The 18,201-nt window shown below is 42.6% G+C and overlaps 1 protein-coding gene across 1 annotated transcript in view; it reads left to right on the top strand.

The window, feature by feature from the left end:
- Klhl14 (kelch like family member 14) overlaps nucleotides 1-18,201 on the top strand; it is a 104,084-nt gene that overhangs the window by 12,778 nt on the left and 73,105 nt on the right. The window contains exon 2 of the mRNA XM_059246188.1: nucleotides 16,092-16,213. Within this exon, the coding sequence (XP_059102171.1) occupies nucleotides 16,092-16,213 (122 nt within the window). The remainder of the gene's footprint in view (nucleotides 1-16,091; nucleotides 16,214-18,201) is intronic.

The following is an 18,201-nucleotide window of genomic DNA, read 5'->3' as shown; positions in this document are numbered from 1 at the left end:
TGTGACATTCCAGTGTGTCCACAACCTCAGCCACACTTGCATCTTTTGTTATGGATGCCCTGGCGAGTGTGAAATGCTGAGTCACTGTGGTTGGTATTTCCTTACTGGCTAACATACTAAACACCTTTTCATTTGCATATTGCTCATATAGTCTTTTTGAGAAATGTCTATCCAAATCCTTTGGGCATTTTTTTTTTTTTTTTTTTTTTTGGCTGTGTTATTTGTCTTCTTAATACTGAGCTCTGAGTGTCCTTTCAGTTTTTAGGAAAACCATTTATAGCTCCTAAGTAGCAGCTGAGGCAGCTTTTGGCAGGAATTGGGGGTTGTTGCTGACAAGAGTTGACAAGAAAATTCATGTAGAAACACTGAGGAAGTTATCCTGTGTAGTCCTCTTTGGCACAGATAACTACTATTAAAAATACTGGTGTTCGGCCGGGCGGTGGTGGCGCACGCCTTTAATCCCAGCACTCGGGAGGCAGAGCCAGGCGGATCTCTGTGAGTTCAAGGCCAGCCTGGTCTCCAAAGCGAGTTCCAGGAAAGGCACAAAGCTACACAGAGAAACCCTGTCTCGAAAAACCAAAAAAAAAAAAAAAATACTGGTGTTTGGTGGGACCACAAAAGGCACTCATGATTGATGTTGGTATTGTTTGCTGTCCATCTTTGTGTGACTATTTTGGCTTTGTGGATTCGGCCATTGTATTTCTCAAGTGCTAATCTAGACTTAGCTAAGCAAGTCTTTAATTGAAAAATAGATTATTTATCACACAAATCATTTACTTAATGCCCTTAAAGGCACACAAGTATTTATTCCAACAATATCTGTGTAATCATTATTCTAGAGAAGTGGAGTGCAATTCTTTGACCACTAAGACTTATAAGAATCACTCAAGGTGGAGAAGAAATAACGTCAAAATAAAACAAAATTAAACCAGATTTTCTGAGTTTAGCAGAGATGCAGAAGCATTCCTTGTGGGTACCAGCAGGGCGGAAACAAGGCCTTTGGATTTTAATGGTGGTCAACTCTCCTGCTGAATTCACCATTGTCCTGTCCACCCAGGCAGATGCCGATCTGGAAAAGCTAAGTTCACCATCACAGTATCTTGGTGGCTTCCTCTTGGGTACTGTCTCTACAGATTTCCACAGGGACAAAAGAATCTGTAGATTTTTAAAAGAAATGAATTCTACTGCTCTCAATACCTGTGGTACTGCTGTCCACTGTGATTAGAGTCCGTGAGCACACGGGGGGGGGGGGGGAGGAATTTTGGAGATATTTAATGCTAATATTTCTAGACAGAACAATTTCTGTTTTGATGATGCTATTCTGAACAAACGATTTTGCTTTCTGTTAAAATACACACTCTTACATTGCAAGAGTGGGATGTTGGTTAGTTTGTAGAGTACTTGCCTATGTGCATGAGTTTGGCCCCCAGAGCCGCATAAACCAGGCATGGTCCCACACTTCTGTAATCCGAAAGTAGAGGCAGGAAGATCAGAATTTCATCCTCTGCTACCTACAAAAATAAAATATTCAAGGCTAGCCTGGGCTCCATGAAACCCTGCCTCAAAATAAATAAATAAATAGATCAATAAAATAATAAAAATAAATAAAAGTATGTTAGGCTACTTTCATAGTTCTGAATTGGGGATATTGAGGGGTTACAATTTAAAATAAAACTTGCTTAATCTGGACATTCTTAATCTGGACATTCAAGGGAATAGAGTATTAATTAAAAGTAAATGATGACATGGTTTTTTTAAAACATTACCTACCTATTCTAAGGAAGCAAATAACCTGCAAATCATTCACGTTTTGTTATTGTTATGGTTTCGTGGTTGATTTGAGGGATTGGGTTAGTTGTTCAGACTTTAGAGAACATCGTCTACCCTGGACAGAAGGAAGTTACGAGAAGTTGCCCAATTCCAGATAGAACACCTAGAATCACAAAAGCCTTAACGGGCACTCAGGCCTCCTCAAATTGAAAACAGAGAAAAGGAGAAAGCAAATGCTATAAAACAAAAATATTTTAATGCCACCTTTAACGCATTTGAAGAAATTCAGGACTGGGATTTCTCCAGAACAGGGGGTGGCAAGCAGAGGTAGTAGGAAGTAGATTAATGAAACTGGATTCCTAGGAAGGGGGAATCCCCTATGCAGAAAAGAGGCCTGCTCACAGGAGCTCACAGAGACTGAAGTGGCAATCACGGAACCTGCACGGGTCTGTGCTAGGTCCTCTGCATATATGCTGTGGTTGTTGGCTTGGTGTTCTTGTGGGACTCCTAACAGTGGGAGTGGGGCGTTTCTGACTCTTTCGTCTCTCTTAGGAACCATTTCTGCCTCACCCAGCCTTGATATGAGGGCTTGTGCCTAGTCTTACTGTAACTTGTTATGTTGTGTTCAGTTGATGTCCCTGAGAGGCCTGCTCTTTTCTGAAGGGAAATGGAGGGGGAGTGGATCTGGGGAAGAGGGAAGGAGGGGAATAGGGTGAACAGAGAGAGTTGAAACTGCAGTCAGGATGTAATGTATGAGAGAATAATAATAATTAATAATATAAAAAAGACAAGAGCCCTGGCACCTTCCATCAGCACAACCAAGCTATAGTCCAAGGGCCAGAAAACAATAGTGTCCTTTAAAGAATCTTCTAGAATATTCTAGAAAGAATTTTTCTAGAGAGTGCTTTGACTTTTTCTCAAGGAAATTCCAGCCACGATTAGGGTTTAAGAATTATTTTAAATTTCTGAAAGCTCAAAGAAATTCATGTGCATAATTTTATAGGAACTAAAATTCTACCACAGAAGCTTTTTATCTGTTCCCCTGGCTTTCCTCTCCTTCATCACGTATATAGAGCTTCAGGACCATGCCTTTGCATGTTCTGGGCACTCCCTACACAGTGCAGGTAGGCACGGCACAGGGCCATAAGGTGGTGATTGTGTGTGAAATCAGGAACTTTTCTCGAAGCAGCCATACACGTTTCATCAGGAAGGCCCTTCTCAGATGTCTGTTCCCAAAACTGAGGATGGGACTCATTCACCTGTCCATGTCAGCCCTTTGTGTGGATGGGACAGTTCTTCAGGGAGGGTTATATTAACCCATTTGGTCTGTCATAACTGAGCATCACAGACTGGGCGACAGGAAGTTCAGAGCCAAGTACCGCCAGGGCTAGTTTGGGGTGAGCCTCTCCCTAATTGGAAGGTCTCCTTCATCCCTCGTGTGGTCTTTCCTCTGTGTTTTATGAAGTCTCCTCTTCTTTTTCTTATCAGAAAATTAGTTCTGTCAGATCAGGGCTTCCCCTTCAGAAGACATTCAATCAGCCTGATGGCTTTCCTAAAGATAGACGAGTGAGTCACATTTGGGTTTCGGATTTGGAAGAGACAATCCAATTCACTACAAATGCCAAAACTAAGACACAGAAGTAGGAAACAGGAGAGAAAGTAACCCAGCTCAGCAGCAATTCCCACAAAGCCCCCTATCACCTCCAATAACGCAACACTTAGAAATTGGGGGAAATGCAAGCCCTCTCATCCAGCCCAGAAAACCCAGAACAAACCACACTCTTAAGAATCAACCCCAAACTTTCCATAGTAAAATATATCTTCTCCAATCTCACCCCAGAGTCCAAACAAATTGCTGCCTGGAATGGGGACCTTTAATAAAAACCTCAGGAGGTTTTTGCTACCAATAGACTGAATCACTCTGAAAAAACCACAGGGCTGAAATAATTTGTTTCTGTTTTCCATCTATCTGTAGAAGATAGAAGAAAGTAACAATAGTCATTTATTGAAAGGTAAGTGTGGGAAAATCTGTATGGAATTTGTATCTTAAAATTCTGACTTATTAACTTGAGAAAAAATGGGGAAAAGTCGTAGGGAAAGTTTTGAAATTATTGGTCTTTAGGGAATTTACTGCCTAGTGATGAAATTTGGGAACCTATTGCCCTCCAGCTTTTGGGGAATAATTCAAGCCTCACAGCAGAGTGTCCACAATTCAGTTTTAGGATCTGTAGTAAACTTTGTCAGCATAATTTGTTTCAAGGAGTCAGAGTTCTGATGGTTGGAAAGGTTATTATAGTGGATTGACTGAGTGAGTGGGACTCAGAGGCCCTTGTGAATGTCCTTCCCACTGGGTCCATGGGTAGGTCTCCTAGATAGCAGTCTTGCAGCTAGGGTTCTCTTTGGCACTACTGCCCTTCTGGGGTTGGTGAAACATCCAAGACCCTAAAGAATTGGCTCCCTATAGGGAAAAAAAAGGAAAAGAGGAAGATAAGAGATTCCTATTTCACTCACAGCAGCGGGGTGTCCCGGAGCTGGATCCCGAATGCCACACCTCATTGTGTCTGGAGCACACCCGCCCGAGCCCCACTCACTCCCTGGTGACAGATCTTCCTCAAATAAGAACATCACCTTCCTTTACTTTAGCCCTAGGATGGTTGCAACAGAATCACCTCCCACCCGAGCAACACACCCTGGGCCTCTTTAGAAGGTATCAGTCCAACTCCTTTTCATGTAAACAGACATCTCTGCCCTGCTGTGAACTCCAGGGAAAGCCCGGAGTCCACATAGACAGTTCCTAACTAACTTTTCTTGCTGTCTCCCGGCATGGCCACTCCAGCAGTGACTCTCCAGCTGGAAAGAGCCTGTGTGGCAGGAGGCTGGCTCCAGTGCCTCCGAGCCAGCTTCAGAGTTTCCTCACAAGGAATGGAGGAATGTCTCTCTGGAGTTACAGTAATGGAGGAAATTGGGCTCCAGATCACACAGTGAGATCCGATCACGGTTTCTTTAAGGTCTTTTGAACAGTGGACTGTCTTTCTTTAGCATATCATTTTGTTAAAACTGATTTTTTTTTTTTTACTCAGACTCCCAGAGGCATTGTGTTAGTGGGATACACTCAGTCCTGAATTTGATTTCTCTTTATTACTACATGATCTTGTGTCTTTCTGTGTCTTTTCGTGTGCACCAGGTACCATACTTTCTTCAGGTCAGAAGGTCACTCATGTTTCTTTTGAAAGACAGACAGACAGGAGCAAAAGAGCAAGAAAGCAGTCTCAGTAGCAAGACTTGTTCTTGGGAGGACACATAGACTAATCACTGGATTTTCTTTGAGTTTTAAGTTCAGGCATTACTTAGGAGCGCATCCCTAGGGTGAGAGCCGTGTTTGTCTCCTTTGTCTGTAAGCTACAAAGAGCTCATATGGCTCCTTCATGAGTCTGTGTAGAACCTCTTCTCTCAGACAAGACCTCTCTCCTCTGGCTCAGGCATTGAATGTTAGTAGCCAGTTGTGTGCCAATGAGTAGCAAGACCTTGCCTTGGAAATGGGAGGGGTGGGCTGAGAGCTAGTACTTGCCATGCAGCTTCCTCCCAGGGATGTGGGAAGGATTAATGAGATGTTATTTCTGTTGCAACTGGTGCTCAGCACTAAGCAGGAGGTATTGGAACCAAGGAGATATAGTTTACCAAGTGAAGGAGATGTTCAGCTGTGTCTGGTTCACAAAAGCCCGAGAGGATGCCTCAGTCGGTAAAAGCTTGCCTTACAAACGTGAGGACCTGGGTTTGATCCCCAGATCCAGAACCTGTGTAAGAATGCTCTATGTGGTGGCATGCTTGTAATCACAGCACCTCAGGAGGATCCCTGAGGCTTACGGACTGCAATTAGCTTGATTGGTGAGCTTCAAGGAAATGAGAAACTCTGTCTCACAGGAGGTGAACCATCATGGTCCTTAGGGTGACACCCAAGGTTGTCTTCCAGCCTCCACAGTTGGGAGCGCGCGTGCACGTACACACACACACACACACACACACACACACACACACACACACACACACTTAAAAAATCAATCAATCAGTAAATAATAAAATGTAAAAATCAAACAAGGATTTTTTTTTCTGGGAAAAGGGGAGGAGGGTACAAATGCATAAGAAAGAGTTGGTGGAAGTTGGACCAAGAACGGGATCTGAGGCTCTATCCAGGTGGATCTTCCCTGATCTTGAGAATTATGATTTAAGTCAGGAGCAGGGACTGCACTTCACAGACTCAGATGAAGACCCTAATCCTTTCCTGTCCCATCCGCCTCCACTGTCGTCAGCCAATGTGCAGATTTGGTGTGCAAAGAGAAAGTGGTAAAGGCGGAAACGAAACACCCCCCATGTGCACACTGAAGGCCACAGTCGGGGACAGCATGTGTCGGGGACAGTGGTGACGATGCCTGTGCGGTAAAAGTGGCCAAGGTGAAGAGTCAAGGAACGTGGGAGGGCAGTCAGCTACACTTGCCACGTGCAAAGCTACAGTCCATAAGGAGCTGATCTAAGCCAGGCACACCTGCAATCCCAGCTCTCGGGGTGGGGGTGGGGCTCTGAGGCAAGGGCAGAATGTGAGGCCAGTCTAAGCTGTATCGTGAGGCCCTGTCTCAAAAAAACAAATCAAGAAACAGAAGTTATGGCTCAGTTAGTAGAGGGCTTGCCTTGCAGACACATAGCCCTGGGTTCAGTCCCCAGTACTGCATAAGACTGGGCATGATAGTGCAAGCCCATAACCCCAGCAGTGGGGCTGTGGAGGTAGGACGAGCAGGTCAAATTCATCCTCAGCTCTACAGCAACTGTGAGTCCTGCCTGGACTACACGAGACGAGACCCTGTCTCAAAAAACAGATAACAAAATTCTAAACATAGTGGTGCTCTGGTGATTGTACTGTGCAGAGCTGGAAGTCAGCCAGGTTTCAGAACTCTGGATTTTAACTCATCCTGCTGCTGCTGGTGAGAAGTGAGATCATTCTGGGTGGTATGTGAGAAACCTTCTAACATACTAGATTGCGTATTGGTGTTGTTTAACGTCCAAGTCCGTGATCTTATAAACACAACTGCTCAAAACAATACTCTTTACTACTGGCTACATACCAGGCTCACCCAGGAAAATATTTGTATACGAACACAAACAAGCAACAACAACAAAATGACTTTGGGTCCTACCCTGGATCGTTACGGCAGGGATGAGATGCCCCCACCTTAGCTGTTTCCCAAAAGTCCTAACCAGCCCCGGGAAGCGGTATGGCAGGCTAGGGGGATGGTTTTAAAGCATCATTTAAATGAACAACTTTAAGTAAATCCTGCAGTATACATATGACTTAAGTATACCACATATACAGTTTGTGTGTCCTGTGTGATGCCAACTGAGGTTTACTCAGTCTTGTGCTGTCATGAGTAGTTCTCATTCTGTGAGACAAAGTAACCAAGAGGAATTGTAGGGATAGTGATGCATGCCTGTCACCCGGTACCCTGGAGATTGAGGAAGGAGGATCAGGGATTCGAGGCTGGTTTTGTCTAAATAATGAGTTTGAGGCTAGCCTGGGCTACATTTTGAATGTCAAAAAACAAAACCACCACCACCAACAACAACAACAAAAATCTCACCCAAACCCAAAAGTAACGAACACTGGAGAAAAGGCAAATGCTCAAAACAAACAAACAAACACCAGTAAGGCATGGTCGTGACAACAGCATTGGTTTGCTCCTTCTCTAGTAGGAAGAAAATAAGAACAGCTTAGGGCAGTACATAATAAGAGGACTGGGTTGGACTCAGGAATCAGTCAATATGACTGCTAGTTTTCTGCTGAGACAGTCAACCTAAAAACAAGGAAGGCTTATTGGAGGTCCCAGTAGGCTTCAGTCATTCATAAGCCTGTAGTTTTCCTCCGGGAGGCTGCCCTTCATAACCAGAAACACATGTCCAAAGCAACTGCTTGCCTGATGAAACAGGAAGAAACCAGTGTCTTATGTTCCCAGTCAAAACACACCCACAGTGACCGAAAACCTCCACTAGGCTCTACCTCCTGAAGACTGCAAAACTTCCCAACAGCGCCTAGCAAGGGACCAAGTGTTTAGCACTTGGAACTTTGAACGACATTTCACACACAAACCATCCATTCTTCAACAAATCGCCCCAACTTCCTATTATTTGCCCTTTGGACCCTCCTCCCTTGCTTTCCACTCACTCGATCCTAAAACAGGTGAAAAGCCAGAGATATAATATAACCTAATGTGCTTCTGACTTAAACTGTGCAAGGGACTTCTGTTGGCCCCATCCATTTTTGTCTTCATCACAGGTTGGCTTCATCCCCGCAATAGCATTTATTGAGCACCTTCCATGTGCTGCAGGCTTTTTGCTTTTGCGTGTAGTCGGTAATTTTCTCAGCCTGTACTGTCATGATGGTGGGATCGAACAGCTCTCACACTTCCTCACACCCTAAGAAGTCTGGATCACGCACAGGACTGATGCTTCTCCGGTCATGGTACAGCCAGACTCATAGTGATGGGAAAGGGTGTCTCTAAAGCAGAGGGTAGGAAGCGAAGACACCACGGTCACCCTCAGAGTCACAGGAGAGCATTGGGAGAAAACCCTGGGGACCTGCCGGAGTGAGATGAAGAAAACCAAGCCACTCAGAGACACTGGAAGAGGTGCCCCACCCCTTCCTCTATTCTTTGGTCTGTTAAATGGGGATAATGACACTGTGTTTACCTACCTTAGAGAGACATTATCAGCTCTATTTAAAGGCTCTTCCCATGAAAGCTACTGTGTAATTACCAAGAACAGCTATGATAAAGAAACCTAAATACAACAGCGAATCAGCTGGAACCGATTCTCCGGGGAGTTTACTTCTCTGGAAATTTTTAAGGAAAGGGTAGCAGCTCCTCTTTGGGGAGTGCTGAGTCCCATTGCAACCTTATGTTTCTGGAAAGCTAGCTGACTTCTGAAGCCTCCTCCTGCCCTAGTACTCAGGATCTTCCTCTGTCTGCCTTCCCCTACAGGCTAAGTGATTTCCATCTGAAGTTACCTTTTCATGTCTGACTTCTTTTGTCTTTTCACATCTTGAATAGCAAAGTCTCTCACATCAAAGACAGATTTCAAGCAAGGTATTGACCTACAGGATAGGAAACATAGATATACATAGATATTGTAACACAATGGAAAAATATGCACCTTACAGATGGCAGGTGACAAAATTATCTGAGGTAATTTTGAAGAGGATTGAGGATTGGGTGTAGAAGTAACCGTCTTATTAAATAAGAAACACAAAGCCAATGCAAAGATGAAGGCCCAAGAGGTCAGAGCTAAGAGACCTCTTCAGCCAAGAGACCTACTTCCTGTGTGTTTTGTCTTTATATAGACTTTCTGTTCTGCCTTCTCATTGGTTGTAAACTCAACCACATGACTGCCTTGTCATTGCCTGTCTGTACAGACCTCCAGGTCTTCTATGGTTGGCATTGAGATTAAAGGTGTGTGTCTCCAATGCTGGCTGTATCCTTGAACACACAGTTACAGACATGAAACTGCTTTTATAAAATACTCAGCCTCCAATGGGCATGGTCAAGACCACTGAAATTTGAAGTTCATGGGAAAATCACAAGTTATTTCCATCTGTTCCAACCTCTAATTACTGGATTTGTTTTCTCCCCTCACAAGACAAAGACATTCCTTTTCCAGGGTATCATTCTCTAAGGGACTGGCGTTAGTTCCAAGTAGCAATCATTTACTTTCTCATAACACCTGGATGACTTCATCTAACCCTTGTAACATTGTTGTATGCAGGCAGGTGGCACTCAAGGCCTGGGGTCAACTCAGGGATATAAATCTCACACATGGCAGAAAGAGAACCTAAATGTAGCTTGGACTGATCCTTCACTCAAACTTAATTTAGCCCTTTAAAGATGGCATAGTAACTATCTCATCTCATTTAGACTGTCCCTTCAAAATGTCTTGTTTTTTCTATCAAATCTTTGTCTAAAAAAAGAAAAAAAACACATACTTCTAAATATTGTATGCAAAGAATTACAGAACAAACTCCTTAATAATACATAGCATTTCAGAAGGCATAGTAGAATAATTTAATAGTATTTGATTAGTTGTAGCAGTATTTACTAATAATTAAAATAATCTAAACAGGGCTGAGGCATTGACTCAGTGGGTGAATAAATAGCTTGCTGAGCAAAAGTTATGAACTGAGTTCAAATCCCCAGAACCCATGAAAAGCCCAGGTACAGTAGTATGCACATGTAATTCCAGTGTTTCTATGTCAAATCTGGAAGCAGAGAGTTTAGAATCCCCAGGAGCTTGAAGGTCAGCAGTGAACAACAGAGACCGGGACCCTGCCTGAAGTTAGGTAAAGGCTGAGGACTGACTCTGGAAGCTTGGCCTCCCAGGGAATGCAAGGCTTTGTCACTTCCAAGTAGGCTGATTTGGATGGAGATGTCAAATATGCAGATGACACAGAGGAACAGTTTATACTGATGATGTCAATGACACAAAACACTGCTTGGCATAAATATTTAGTACAACTGGGTGTCCTGGCACAGACCTTTAATCCCAGCACTCTAGAAGCAGAGGCAAGCAGATTCCCGTGAATTTGAGACCAGAGCCTGGTCCACATAGTGAGTTTCAGGACTAGTAGGGCTTTGTAGAGAGACCCTGTCTTTAAAAGTCCAAATAAATAAATATTTAGTACAAATGGCAGGAGTAAGTTTTGGGCCATTTCATAAATTGTTGAAAATTCCATCCAAGTCAAAATGCATTTAACATATTTATTTATGAAATTCAAGCCAGCAACTCAAACAGCAATTTTCAACATCACACACTGTAAAACAATACCATCTAAAGGTAAACCAATTAGAAAGTCTATGTTTTCCATAATTAAGCCATAACACTTTTAGAAAAACATAAAAATGTGTATGGAGAGAAAATGCTGCAGGTCTTAACACCCAGCAATCAGCTCTGAGCTGAGGCATGCAGGCAGGTGCTGTGCGGCATGACAGCATCCACAGTACACAGCGCACATATCCAGTGCTCAGAACCAGGGCTGCAGTGAAGTCACGCAATGCAACATGGGCGAGCACTGCCCCAACACTAGGGATTCTTTATGAATTTGATTTTGAATTAATTTTTGGTCATTGTAAACTCAGAAGCCTTTTACTGTTGCCATTTTTTTTTTTTGAAGAAGTTGCACTCTTGAAAATCTAAGAGGGTTATTCAACTTACCATGGAGAATGTGTGAAATTAACACTTCCACTGCTTTCCACCAGACAGTGGATTGAAAAGTAAGGTCTATTTCACCATAAATTTCTAAGTAGGTAAGAAAGATCATTTATTTAAAAAACAAAAGTAAGAGTTGGAGAGATGGGTAAGTAGTTAAGAGAGCTTACTATTTTGCAGAGGACCAGGGATTGGTTGCCGGCATCCACATGGAACAGCTTGAAACTGACAGTAACTACAGTTCCAATGAATCTGACACTCTCTTCTGGCCTCTGCAGGCATCAGGGGTCCATGTGATGCACATGCATGCATTCAGGCAAAACACCACACACATAAAACAGAAATGAATAATATTAAAAAAAATACATTACTGCATCATGTTGAGAGCCAAATCAAGTCAGTAACCCTAAGTCTGGATGTGTAGCTGTTAAGATCTTCACAAAGGCTTATGTCTTAGTTATTTTTCTATTGCTGTGAAGAGACACCATTACCAAGGCAACTTATAAAAGAAAGGGTATATTGGGAGCACGCTTACTGTTTCAGAGCATGAGTCCATAACCATCACGATGGGGAACACGGCAGCAAACAGGCAGGCATGGCACTGGAGCAGTAGCTGAGAGTTTACATGTTGAGACAACAAGCACCAGGCAGGGAAAGAACCAAATGAAATGGTTTGGGTTTTTGAAACCTTCCAAGCTCATCCTCAGTGACACGCCTCCTTCAACAAGGCCACACCTCCTCATCCTTCCCAAATAGTTCCACCAACTAGGGACCAAGCATTAAAATAGATGAGCCTATGAAGGCCATTTGCATTCACACTACCACAACTGAGAAACATTATTGATGTTTTAAAAAATCTTATGCGTATGAGTGTTTGTCTGTATGTGTATGTGCACCACACACATGCCAGGTGCCCTGTGAGGTCAAAAGAAGCCATTGGGTCCTCTAGAACCAGAGTTACAGACAATTGTAAGCCAACATGTGAGCACTGGGAACTGAACCTGAGTCCTTTACAAGAGCAGCAAGTGCTTTTAACTGCTGAGCCATCTCTCCAGCCCCATATTACTGATTTTTTAAAAAGGCTTCATTCCACGGGGTGAGATCTCTAAGAATTAGAAACTGAGAGTCTACTATGAAGCTAAAATGTTTAAGCCCCTCGGGTATTCCTGGGAACCTGTCAAACTTGGGAGTCACTCAACTCCGTAGCCTCGATGTTTTCTTCCAATTTTGTGATTTAATCATTTGTACAACACTGCAAAATGCCTTGTTTTACAAACATGAAAATTATATAGCATCTATGAAATACATTTTGTGCAAATGCCTATAAACCTGCTGGATTTTTTTCTTCACAGATTAAAATTCTGCTTGTAATCTCAGGTATAAAAACTTTTTTCCGTGTATCCTGGAACAGATCACTTTATCTGGCCTGTTTCCCAATTATGAAAGTTCCAAATCACTGAGATATAAATAAATGAGACTTTACCACACTCAGAACACCAGTATGATGAAAAATTTGTTTACAACAGGAGGTTTTAGGTCATCTTTCAATCATTCATCCCCTGAACCAAAGTAGGCATGCGGGAGAGTGCACACGCACACATACACACACACCCAAATGTGACACATGGTAAATGCTGGGTGGTCACTGAGCCGGAATGAAGGAGACCTTCAAATTCCATCACCTTCTTCACCTTATATTTTTGGATACAAGAATCAAAGGCATCCAAATACTGTTGACGTGACCTGCTCAGGCTTTTTGCTTACATTTCTCTCATTTCTTATCTTTTAAATACTGTGCTTTGGTCCTGGTGAAGTTAAAGGGAGTAATGAATGAAATATTTTTAAGGAATAAAAGCTACAAACTGAATGTGTTAATGAAAACTACACTAAAGCGCTTATAAAACTTGTAGCAGCTTGCCCTAATAAGGAGTTCTAATTCTTGTAGTAAGACAGCAACTTGTAGATTTTGCCTGATCTAAATTTGAGCTTGAAAGCTCTGCTAGAATTATTCAGGAGAAAAATTAATTGAAACTTCCTTCAGCTCAGTCCAAATTCCCCTAATTTTAGTTTTGCAAATAACAAGATATATATTTTTTTCATTGTGTATATTCATTGTACAGATAATTCTTTTAAAGTATGTCATGTGCATTGACAGAGCAGAGTTTTACATATTATTTAGAATTAAAACTTATTGGTGCTGGGTAGGACAACTGAGTTACAGCTTTAGAAATGAGTTGAAAGAACACCATATAAACACAGTAGTACAAAAGGTTTGAATGGTGCCTTTGTCATACAAGAAAGCTCCACATGACAAAACCAAGTCCTGTCCTCTGGTAGAAAACATATAACCAAGGAAATGGGGATTCCCTTTTCTCCCATGTAATTCTCCACTGCATTTCCCGTGGAGACCCGGATGGGTTGGGTGTCTGTCTCACTCGGGTAGAGTCTTCCCATGTTACTGGCTAGCCAGCCCTTCTGTTGTGTCATTGTTGACAAGGTTGGAGGCTTTGACCATTTGCCAACTGTTCAAGACCCCCTGTGGTGAAAGAAAGTCCAGTTCTTAGAGAACACATGGACATTTGAAGAGATGCCACAAAGACTCCAGGTCTTCTTCTCATCCTTAATCATGGACCAAAATTAACACCACTCTGGAAAAACACAAGCAAGATTGGTTCAGGGAAACTGGCTTTACCAGGGAATAAGAAGACTTTAACAAAAATACATGAGCCAAGCATGTAACTCACTTGGCCATCTATTAAACATATTTGAAAGCAGTACTTTAAAACATAAATACAAAGTATTTAAGCCAGGTGTGGTGGCACACACCTTTAACCCCAGCACTCAGGGAGCAGAGGCAGACCTCTGTGAGTTTGAGGCCAGCCTGGTCTACAAAGAGAGTTCGAGGACAGTCAAGGCTTTTACAGCTGTTACATAAAGAAACCCTGTCTCAGAAAAAAATAATAAAAAAATATATTATATATATATAAAGATATTTAGTATGACTACTTTTACTTTTTTTTTTTTTTTTTAGCAAACCCCACTTCCCAGAGCCCTTTCCTCCACATCAGTTATGTGTAAACTTGTCCCATCTGGACTTGGATGGAGTGTATACATATGATGTTAGGACAGCCACAAAATTGTGACTTCCACTGACCAGTCCTCCTTCACAGATTTACATACCCCAAACTGCTTCCATCATGACTTCTCTCACACAAATAGAATGCTTGGTTATTTGAGCCTTAAATAGTAATTTAAAGAAGATAAAGAGACCCATCTATCAATTCTGTGATCGTGCATTTACAAAATTACATGGCACATGAATTACACGTGTGTTATTTCCAAATAAAGAAGAAGAAAAGCTTGATGTGGATATCCGTTTGTCTCACCCGTCATGGGTGACTAAATTTCTCCACATACACTCATCTTCGTTATTGTCTTCTGTTTGTATGTACCAGCTAGTGGTCTAGAAGACATCAGGGCACAGTTTGAATGTGTATTCACTTTAAAGAAATTGACTCTGAGTGTTTTTCATTTTGTTCAACTGTATCCACAGGATGAGGGGAAAAAATGAGTGTTTCAAGCTGCTAATTGCATGGATCATTTACCTATTGGTCCAGCTCCCTCTATCGGTGGCTAGTAGTGCAGTTCCTCCAAAAGGTACTGTTCCTACTGAGGCATACTCAATGCACTCACTGCATCCAAAGGCACCAGAGTTTCATTAAAGGAATCCTCTTGTTCCCTTCCTTCATATGGAAATGTCATTAACCGTATTAAGTTAACTCTCTGGGTATTAGGTTCCTAACCAACACGCGAAGCTTCTCCACAGGGCCCATTTCACCAGGCATCACAGATCTGAGTCATGCCATGGGTTTCGATTAGATTTAAGAGGAACTCTTTTGTATCTGTTGACTTTCCCCTTCAATCATGGATGTTCCATTTCTCCCACAGACAACCACCTTGAGTCTTTCAGGTAAATGAAAAGTTCAATTATATGTAAAGTGAGTGTTAAATCAGCAGGCCCCTTGTGGGGGTCTGGGCTTTCTCTCCCTGCTTCAGTGGCGAGTGTGCTCAATCCATTACTGTTCCTGAGGATTGTACATCCATCAGGTCATGTGGGCCGGCCAGGGTGCATCTTATAGCTTTTACTGCATATGAGACATTGCAGGCCTGTTCTCAGGAACTGCCGGGCAGACTGGGACTCACAGTCACGGTTAATAGCAGCGAATTGCCAGCTCTTGATGGGTGGGTAGTCACTCCTTTCAGTGGTTGCCCCCTGGGGGAGAAGGTAGAAAAACAGAGGGAGGGAATTAGACTGGCTTTGCACAGTTGAGCAGGTTCATGCCGCTGGATCAGTGGCAAGCATTGGCAGGGCTCCACTCTGGGGAGGCTCACAACGACATCACAGTCTCATTTTTACCAATTGGTGCTGCTGTATTACCAGTGGAGCACAGGGGGAGAGCAGAGGGGAGGGCAAGCGGAGGTGGGGGGATGGGAGGGAGGCAGAAGTCTAAGCTAAATTAAACAAACAAACAAAACAAAAATGCATGCTCAGACCGGTTCGCCCACCTTGGTTAGCCCCTTACTAATTGTACGAAACTGGTATTTGAAGTTCCCTGGATGATTAAAAGGTAGACTCCCAGACTCTCTGCATAACCTTAATTTTTTCAAGGTTCTTTGAGTGGAGAATGGCTTATAATAATGATTTTGACTAATACATTTTTTGACATGCAACTTTAATGCTTAGCCTGAGTACAACTCTAGAGCATTTCATGTGTACTCAGCTGTAAAGAGTGATGATTTAAAGGCCTAATATAAGGGAAAGGTCGTTCTAGAATGAACCTCTAACAAATTGCATAAAGGAAGCTTATTATTCCATGAGTATAGGGATATGAAGCTCTTCTGATCATTTTTTTCTGCTTGGTTCAGAAAGAATTGTTGAGATATGAATGGGAGAAGAAGGAAGGAAAAAATGAAACAGAAATGTGCAAGCCAGGACCATTCTTTTGATGGTTATGATTCTGTTGCCACCTAAGACTCTACAATAATGTGGTTATTCATCTCCTCTTTTGTTTTGGGTGAAGAATTCGCTCTAACAAGAAAATGCTGCTGTTGGTTGGAGGATTACCTCCTGGACCGGACCGGCTCCCCAGCAATCTGGTTCAGTATTACGATGACGAAAAGAAGACGTGGAAAATACTCACAAGTGAGTGTACTTATTTATTTCCTGGCCTGTTTGTTTCAGGCTGGAGTTGTCTCGATGAATTAAAAAAAACATGGTTAATCAAATCAGACACTGTATTGATCTGCTACCCTTTGGAGTTTTGTTTATATATCATGGGAGATTTAGAGTAAGACTAAATTAACATTGCCTAGGTGGCCAATTTAGTAGTGGAACAGGCCTAAATTAAAGCTGGCCTGGTTTGTGTTTCTGTGTGTGTTGGAACGGATGGGGGTGGGGCAGGGAGCAGAAATCGTCCCCTAGAAATGCTTCGGTTAGAGTTTTTGTTGTCGTTGATACAAAACTGAAAGGTTGTTTAGTCTGAACACTAGTAAGTTTTCACATGTCAAAATGGTAGGTGTTTTAGTTCATTATCTCTGTCACCAACATCCATTTGCCCTGTAAGCATCCTTGCCCACCGTTAGTCTGGAGGACCAGGTATTTCCAGAAATGGCCTCCTTAGGCTGCTCGAAAGCTTGATGGACAGATGTATTCATGGCTTCCCCCAGCTGCATTAGACTGTGCTTGCCAACATCCAGCCAAGACTCTCCTCTCCTCTCCTCTCCTTAAAGGGTGATTGTGTTTTACAGCAGAACTCTTGCCTTGGGCACTGAGATTTGGAACGTATTGTTGTATCGGTTACGATTCCTGATCTGATGCAGTCATGGAATCAAAAATCATCGTTTCTTGAGTGCAGTAGGCTGCTCACACCAGTCCCCTTGTGGGCACAGTGGCTGCACTGGTCAATAAAACTAAATTTTAACTGTCAAAATTGCCCAGAGCTGTATAGATAAAATAATAAATGAGCAATTTTGATCCATGAATCAAAGCCATACATTTAAAACCAACAAAAGTGAAAGTTAGCTTCCTTATTCTGTATGTCTTTCAAGCATTTGTGTATTTTAGCAGATTGTTTTTGTAAAATCATTTCCTTGGCTCTTCCTGAAAGACCTTAAAATAATAGAGGCAGGAAAAGAGTTTCCCTTAAGAGCAGAATAAGAGTGAAGACATATGAGGTGGGGACTTAGGAGCTGCCCGCCGCCCCAAGACCTGCAGTAGCATGTCCAAGCACTGCATCGAGACGGCTCCCTGGACGCCACTATACTATGGTTGTAGTAAGGAAGTGGCTGACAAGAAACAGCAAGATTAAGCAGGAAGAGGAGGAAGAAAATAAGTTAATGCGGGTTTAAAAAGGCTTTTGATTCTCTTTTGGATGAAAATGCCATTTCCCATGGTTTAGACATCTTCGTGAGTGAGCCAGCTGTATTTCAAAGATGCATCAGAAACCAGCTAAAGTAAAAACAGAGAAGCAATGTTCTGATACCACCTGGCCCGACCAACAGAGAACTCCCGTACAGACGACATGCCAACTCAAAGGACAGATGGAGAAAAGACAAGAGATTTCCATAGGGAAAATCACAAACAGAACATAAGAGACACCAAGATCTTCACCTCCACTAGTAAAAGATAACCACTGATAAACCCACCTGCTTTCCCAAACACTCCACACGGCACCCAATTTGGGACTTATTGAGACCCTCCATGCCAGGGAAAAGGATTGTAAACAGCATCTCCAGAAGGCATTGTACTTGAATTTTTACATTTATTTACTTAGTTGTTTGGTGTGTGTGTGCGTGCGTGTGTGTGTGTGTGTGTGTGTGTGTGTGTGTGCGCGCGCGCGCGCGAGTGCACCACAGTGTGCATGAGCAGGTCAGTGGACAACTTGAAGGAATCAGTTTTCTCCTTTGATCATGTGGGTTCTGGGGATCAAACAGATCACCAGGCTTGGCAGCAAGTGCCTTTATCCGCTGAACCATTTCGTCAGCCCCTTATCTTCATTTTAAGTCATGCTCAGAGATAGACTATGAGGTCTCTTACCCAAACTGGGACAGTTTTGAACATGAAAGGGGATCTATTAATTATGCCTGGACAATAGCCATAGGCTGCAAAGCACAGTTGTCACCTGATCTAAA

This window comes from Peromyscus eremicus, chromosome 19, assembly GCF_949786415.1.
Source record: "Peromyscus eremicus chromosome 19, PerEre_H2_v1, whole genome shotgun sequence".
NCBI classification, from domain to species: Eukaryota; Metazoa; Chordata; class Mammalia; order Rodentia; family Cricetidae; genus Peromyscus; species Peromyscus eremicus.
This window is presented reverse-complemented; position numbering and strand designations above follow the sequence as displayed.